At 40.8% G+C, this 7,635-nt stretch overlaps 1 protein-coding gene across 6 annotated transcripts in view; it reads right to left on the bottom strand.

Moving 5' to 3' along the window:
• Window positions 1–2,637: 2,637 nt before the first annotated feature.
• ZMYM2 (zinc finger MYM-type containing 2) overlaps window positions 2,638–7,635 on the bottom strand; it is a 66,698-nt gene continuing 61,700 nt past the window's right edge. For 5 of the 6 annotated variants that reach the window (XM_033146286.1, XM_033146287.1, XM_033146290.1 and 2 more), the window contains 5 exons: window positions 7,107–7,258; window positions 5,898–6,012; window positions 5,365–5,616; window positions 4,246–4,369; window positions 2,638–3,525 (listed from right to left, as the gene is read on the bottom strand). In XM_033146286.1, the coding sequence (XP_033002177.1) occupies window positions 3,333–3,525; window positions 4,246–4,369; window positions 5,365–5,616; window positions 5,898–6,012; window positions 7,107–7,258 (836 nt within the window). In that variant the 3' untranslated portion in view covers window positions 2,638–3,332. Of the gene's footprint in view, window positions 3,526–4,245; window positions 4,370–5,364; window positions 5,617–5,897; window positions 6,013–7,106; window positions 7,259–7,635 lie in introns of those variants that run through there. The other variant, XM_033146292.1, reaches the window with a different exon arrangement.

Genomic DNA, 7,635 nt, shown 5'->3' with positions numbered 1-7,635 from the left:
TCAAGTCAAACATCTCTTACTGTTAGAAAGTTTTTCCAAATGTTTAGTCGGAATCTCCCTTCTTGTAACTGGAAGCCATTTTTTCGAGTCCTACCCTCCAGAACAGGAGAAAACGAGCATGCTCCCTCCCTTAAGATATTTGAAGATGGCTGTTATATCTCCTCTCAGTCTCCTCTTTTCCAGGCTAAACAAAACCATCTCCTTCAACCGCTCTTCATAAAGCTTGGTTTCCAGACCCGTGATCATCTGGGTTGCCCTCCTCTGCACATGTTTCAGCTTGTCAATATCCTTCTTAAATTGTGATGCCCCGAATTGGACATAGTATTCCAAGTGTGGTTTGACCAAGGCAAAATAGAGTGGTACTATTACTTCCCTTGATCTGGACACTATATTTCTGTTGATGCAGCCTAGATTAGCATTAGCTTTTTTTTGCTGCTGCATCACAGTGCTGACAGTGACTCATGTTAAGCTTGTGGTCCACCAAGACCCTTTTCACATGTACTGCTAGTAAGCCAGGTGTCCCCCATCCTATAGTTGTGCATCTGGTTCTTCCTGCCTAAGTACAGAACCTTACATTTGTCCCTATTGAAATTCATTTTGTTAGCTTGTGCCCAGTTCACCAGTATGTTAAGATCATTTTGAATGTTGATTCTCTCTTCTGAGGCATTAGTTACACCTCCTAGTTTGGTGTCATCTGCAAACGTGATGAGCATCCCCGCAATTCCTTCATCGAAGTCATGTATAAAGACTCACCACCTGTTACTGGGCGTGTATGTCTACTCTGCTTTGAAGAACATTGGGCAAAAGATTCCTGCATTGCAGGGGGTTGGACTAGATGACTCTCGTGGTCCCTTCCAACTCTACAATTCTGTGATCCTATGATTTATTTTAAGCCTTAGGAATAACTTAAGGAATAACTTAAGGGCCAACAAGGGCCAACTGAGGAAACAAACAAATCATTAAAGTTCGTCCACTTAAGGCTAATTAACAGTACTGTGTACAGTTATTGTACACAGCGTACACCTCTTACCTAAAGGCTGTGATTCTGTACTTGGGATACTGTATTTCCAGGCATTCAAAAGTGCAATAAAGAATACCTTCAAGTTACATGAGCCATTGTACCTTGTAGGACAAGTACAGCAGGATAATACTCTTTTCCTTTGCATGGTATGTGCTCCTTTTGCACCAAAGCAAACCTCCGGTAAGACACACCATTTTGAGAAGGTGGAACCAGTCGTTATTCCAACCCAAAGCAAAGCATTCATTAAAATCTACTTGCATACAGGTGGAATATCAAGGTCTCTTTATTGAAAAGGTATTTGCAGGAATATCATACAAAGACAAGGAACCAAAGGGCTGCACACAATGTCAGATGTGCAGTGGGATCCATCCCATCCCATTGCAGCACTTTATGCTGACTGAAAAGCCACCCCTGGATCTTCCAGAGAGGGGTTCAACACTGTGCCACAGGATGTAGCCAGAACTTCCAAATTATCACACCTACCAACCTCTGAAAATTCAGCAGTGCTTTTGGCTCATGCAAGATGCTTCTGTGTAGATCCTTGCCAAAGCCAAACTGCACTGCTGTACAGCGTGCAGAAGAACCTAGAATTATACAACAGTGACCTGTATAACTTGCACATGAGCAAGAAAAAATCAAATTGATTAGGCCCATTATTTGTACAGGCTGGAAATAATGGATTTGCAAATACAAAAAGCAAAGGTTTTTGAACACAGTATGCAACAATCTCATCTAGTAAAGTACAACCACCAGCTCTGTGGTGTTGCTGTTTACGTAGTTCACACTCCAGACCCTTGTCTGACACCTCCTTTGCTATCCTTCTGGTGCCAACAATATTTTATTTTCCCAGGATTTTGATGGTTTAACAGCAATATTTGTATTGCTGTCAGTTTTAAATCTGCTGTTTATGCTTTTTAAATTTTGGTACTATCTTGTTGTGTTTGTTTTCTTTATTATTACGCAATCTACCCTGAGAATATTTACACCGAAGGACGGCAAGGATCATGGCTAGCCAATGAGGTGTCCTCCAGATGTTGCTGTAGTACAGTTGCCATCACACCCAGCCAGCAAGGCCAATGGCCAGGGAAGATGGGAAATGTAGTCTAACAAAAGCAAGCATTGGTACTTACCGTGATAAGTTCCTTCTTTGTAGGGAGGAAGAGGCTCCTGTGTGGGTTATCCCCGCCTACCTCTCCACTGGCAGGAGGTCAAACTTTCAAGAGGGTAAACCAGGGGGCAGGGCAACCCTGCTTTCTCTCTCTTTTGATGCGTCTGGAGCTGCCAGCAAGAGCAACCTGCAAAGGAGCTGGCAGGAAGCTGAACTGGTGAAGAATTGCCCTGTACACTCTCAAAAATTTGACTTCCTGCCAGTGGATGCGGGCAGTGACAGGATCCCCTTCCTTCACTACAGGAGAATCTGAAGGGAACACTTGGGTTACCCTGGCAAATTTGTTTTTAAAATAAAATGCAGCCAAGTTAGGAAAGAATGAACAGGAAAGTTGTTGAACTGCATATATTCCCCAACGGCAAGGTATGTCTAAACGGCCTATATGTTTTCACCTTGTGCTCTTATGCAAGATGTACTGCAATTGTAAGGGCAAATTCAGAGTCGCAGATAAGGAAAGGATACTAAGATCTTTTTAATAAGGGCAACCAAAAGAAAAGAAGTTGTTTCACCAGGATAGATTCACATTACAGTACATCAACATCGACAGCATTCTCTTTTGTCTATTTTTGGTACATAAGATGGAATCTCTCTACATAACCTCGTAAGGCTTCAGTAACTAAGAGTAAAAAACCTATTAGTTTACAATTTCTTTAAAAAATTCTGAAAGACACAGCAAGTTCTAAACTTTAGTAGTGCTACCCATACACAACTACCTGATTTCAGAACCCAGTAAGAGCCCAAACGTCTTTTTCAAGGAAGCTCTGCAGCAGTGAAGTTGTGCAATATGGATGTTGCTTACTATGACTAAAAAAGAATAAAAGAGAGAAAGAAATACACATGGCACATTCTCATTCATGTTTTGCAATGTAAAAAGTTACAAACATACCTATCCAAATAAATAATAATTAAAAAAAAGATGAATGTGTTTGTTAAGTATCCTAAAACCACTATGAATAATAATGGCCACATTCTCTCACAGATTATTTACATGGTAATACCCAGCTGAGGGTACACTGCTACAAAACATGTTAAACAAAGAGTAAACTTGAAATGTTTTACTTTTTTCCATAATAAAAGTCTAGCAGCTTGACTAGCTAATGCTGTTGTGTTTTCCTTTTCCCCCACAGAGAGTTTGGAAAGTGTTTAATCTATGTCTTCATCCAGTTCGTAATTGTCTTTATCATAAATATCTTTTACTAAAAGAACCCGTACGAGCATGTTTTCCAAAGTATTGCGATCCACTGAGGTGGAGGTGTACCAGACCATGCTGTCTGAGGGAACCGGGTAGGCAGGCTGCAAATAGAACACATCCATTCTCTGACTGAGATTGGGCGGGCTGAAAGGTGAGAAGAGGACAAGCTTAAAACAACAACAACAACAACAACAACAACAGCGCAGCCTATCCACATAGACATTCATTCATATGCTGTCAGGGTACAACTACGGTTTTCCATAAACTTCTGTTAGAGCAGAAGAGCACCTAGTTAAGTAGTGACTTCATGTAACATGCAAAAGCTAGTACCTTAACGCAAGTCATACTATGGAAAAGTTCATAAAATCAGTATTTATCACCCCCAAACCTGCTGATAAACAAGCAACTGAGGTTTAGTACTGCAAACAGCCCAAGGATGATCATATTCAGACTTTTCTACTGTTGGTATTGTCCTTTCTTCCTTTAATGATCTTAATCTTATCATGAATGTTTAGATACATGCCTAGTGCTCCCCCTATTGGCTTTTTAGCAGAAGCAAGGCAGACATAGGTACAAATAAAACTATTTTGGTGTAGCCCACCAACTCAAAATAAGCAGAGGGCAAAGACCTGGAAAAAAGAGGGGGTCTTGTGAGACAACCCAAATGGAAATAGTCCAAACATTCATGCAGACCAAGAGGCCACTGCCATTACAGATCATATTGCTTTTAAAGAAATAAGGAAGGATTATGTTTGCATTATGTTGTATCTTTCTTATGAGAAAGCATAATTATATCTGTTAACAGAAGCAATAAGAAACAGATTTACATATACACAGGTTTCACCGCTACTGTTATTTCAATACCTCTTAGATAAGTAGCATTCAAACATTTTCACAGGGCATCTAGAGGGATCCGCTGTGTTCTCAGTTTGTTCAAATACTGGCTCATCATCTTCATGCTTCCTTTTTCCAGTAGTAATTTTATCTTCTAGAACAGAAGGGGGGAGGGAGAAGAGACAAAAGAATATCAGAATGGAAATGAATGGAGTGCAAGCCCAAAGGCTACAGTCCTGGAAAGTCGAACCTTTCCATCTAAACCTAACAGCCCCGCACCCTACCTACCCCCTGCATGGCTGTGTGATTTGGAAGGTGGAGGTATGTGGAGAGTGAGTAGGTTAGGGTTAAGCATTCCCTCCCCAGCTGCCACCCCACACATTATCCTCCCCCCCCCAATAAATTGGTAACTCTAACTTTCTCTTGAAGGGGTGAAGCTGCAGAGGGAAGGCCAGGGGATGGATCCCAAAGCAGTGTGGGCTGGTGGTACCCCACACCTGCCATAAGGAATCATAGCTACATCTCCTCAGCCGGTAAGTAGTGATTGAGCAGCCCTCAGTTTACAGCAGCTCTTTCTCAATTCTATGCAAAGAATGGGGAAGAGCGAGGTGTTCTATGTGATACACGACGGGGTAGAATATAAAAGAGAAAACACAATGCAATGAACCTGCCTTGAATAAAATCCATAACATCTGTCCTTTAAGTGTGGCTGTGGTTTCTTTGCCACAGCTTTGTGGGAGTGCCACAGCTCCAAGGGTAGAGCACATGGTTTGGCTTCAAGGAGGCACAACTGAGAAAGACACCTGGTCAGAAATTCTGGAGATGCAGTGCTAACCAGTGGAGACAATGCAGAGCTAGTTACACTATTGGCCTGACTGCTTATGGCAGCTGAATGTGCAATTTGCCCTCTTTCCAGAGGCAGACCTCTCCCCTTTAGCTAGAAGTCAGCCACTGCTTCAGGTCTGTCTGAGAGAGATGGCGCTGTTGCTGCTGATTTCTTACCCACCCTCCACCACAGGGTCCCAGGGCAGGTTATGGAAATTTAGAAGCCTGTAGAAATTTATAGAGCCAAGTAAGTAGCCCAGTGGCCCTTTCGATTGGGCCAAATATGGATGCTGCCACTATATTCACTTCAGAATGTTATGGTACCTTCATTATCTGTTCCACATAAAGAGGAAACCTGGTATCTCAGACAAGCTTTGCTATCCATTGTTAGAGGATTTTTCTTCCAGTGCCTATAAACGGTGCCAAAGGAAAGTCTTAAGTGCTGCTCCACTGTTTTCAGGCCAAAATACTTGGTGTTGAAGTAGAACAGTGTATTTAGAAGAGCAACTGGAGAGTGGGATCCTAACTGTTTTATCCTCCACAGATAGTCTTCTTCAACCCGAGAAAAAATTGAACCTGGCAGGAGAAAGAGGGGTGGGGAGATGAGTATTCTGTAAATGAACCTATGGAATTTAACAAAAGAAAAATGTGCTAAACTGAATTATCAGTTATAGCTCTCAGAAATATCTGCTACAAATTAAAAATTCAATCCCACCTCTTCAGTCTAACAAATCAACTCTATGATTGACAATCAGCTTCAAGGAACTTAAAACACAGAGTTTTAATTGCACTGAACTTGCTTAAGGAGCATGAATTCAGAAAGAAAAGGGGGTAATGACCAAGACAAGAACAGTTACCGTCTGGAAGTATGCTTGGTTGCCAGTTTCTGAGAATTTTATTTATTTCCTGCTCAAATGTATGATAATCTGGATCCAAGAAGATATTATCTTTTCTATTGCTTCCATTCAAATACTACAGGAAAAGAGGAAAAGCAAAATATTTAGTAGACCAAGACAAAAAACCAGAAGCAAAAACTATTCCTTTTGTATACATATAAAAGCAGGCCATTTATTCGTTTTTACAAACCATTCTTCCTCCAAAAATGAATTCCGGGGTATTACACAAAGTAATTTAAAATTACAGAAAAGGATACGGTTAAAGGTGTTTGACGGTCTGAATATTTTTTATATATTTTAAGCTGCTGTATTTTATGCCAACCCTTTAAGCCGTCTTGCATATGATAGCATCTCAGTTTAACACATTTGTCTCAGTTTAGTAAATAACAGGCTTGTTAAATATTGGGTTGGATTAAAAGCTTCTGTTCCCTTCCATTCACAGAGGTTCTTCCAGGAATGCAAAGGCCTTTGAACTAAGAGATAATTATTCTCTGTGTCAGGGTAGAGTTAGAAAAAGAGTTAGAATGTTCACAGAGGCAAGGTTTAAGTTATGACTCCAACTCGGGGGAGGGGAGGTACAATCCAGTCCTCACTAGGAGGTTAGAAAAAGAGCGGGAAAAGCCTTTTGAGAGTTGCTGGTCAGGGGAGAAGCAGAGCTCAGAAGGTATCTGAACTGAATGACTGTGTGGAGTGATAGTTGAAGTTAAGAACTATTTATTAATACTGTTTGTGAATTCTTAATAAAAATTATAAAAGACCAAGAGAAGTTTGTGTGGTAATGTGAAGAGGAATCGACCAGCCTTGACACTCTGGACTTCTGTTACTGGGTGCTAGGAGCATGTTTTCTGTGACTAGAATTGCACTCATGGAAGCTTTGGATACAACAACCAATTTATTCTACAGACCAAGACGCCTAGTAGTATTAGTTACAAAAAAACATTTTTAATCGTGGGGTGTGTGGAGGGAGACTCAGGAGGGGAAGGGAACGGTTTTGGGTTGAAAGAAAGCAAAAAGTATTTGTTTTCCACTTCAGCTAGTTCCATTTTGGCCACGTTTTCTTTTAGAAAGTATTTCAGCAGATCATTCCTTATTTTGCCATTGCCAGTCTTTTATTCAAGCTTATCATGATATTTCTCCCATAAAGATTGCACCGTTGTTAAAATGACTCACTTCCTGAATCCCAAGACACAAATAATAGATGCTGTCAGGTGCATAGTTTTCCCCATTTGGTCTTCGGATTTCATTAACAAAGCGTGCCAACCCGAAGTTTAGCTCAGCAGACGTATGCGACACGATATCTTCTTTCAATTTCACTGTTTTAGCTGTAGCGCAAAATATTGAGAATCATGTAATGCAAACTCCATGTCATAAAACAAAGCACCTAGCAGAATACAGGAAATAGATAAAATGCATACAAAAACAAATGCAAACACTATCAAAGAAGCCCATCTCTGACAAGAGAATTTTTTCACTAAAACTGGCAATTTCCATTAACACTATAACGCTCAACTATTTGGTACTCGTAATTATTATTTGTAATGTCTTGCTATGACCCTGTTTCACAGATCAGGCACTCAAGCTGACAGCAACTTGCCCAAAGCCAGCCCAACAACACATGGTAAAGCAGAACTGGAACCCCAAGCTAATCTCAACCCACTGTCTAAGTTCAACCCACTGCCTGCCAGACCTGAGACTTATA

Source organism: Lacerta agilis, chromosome 4 (assembly GCF_009819535.1).
Source record: "Lacerta agilis isolate rLacAgi1 chromosome 4, rLacAgi1.pri, whole genome shotgun sequence".
NCBI lineage: Eukaryota > Metazoa > Chordata > Lepidosauria > Squamata > Lacertidae > Lacerta > Lacerta agilis.
Note: the sequence above shows the minus strand (reverse complement) of the source record. Positions and strands in the feature narration are given on the sequence as shown.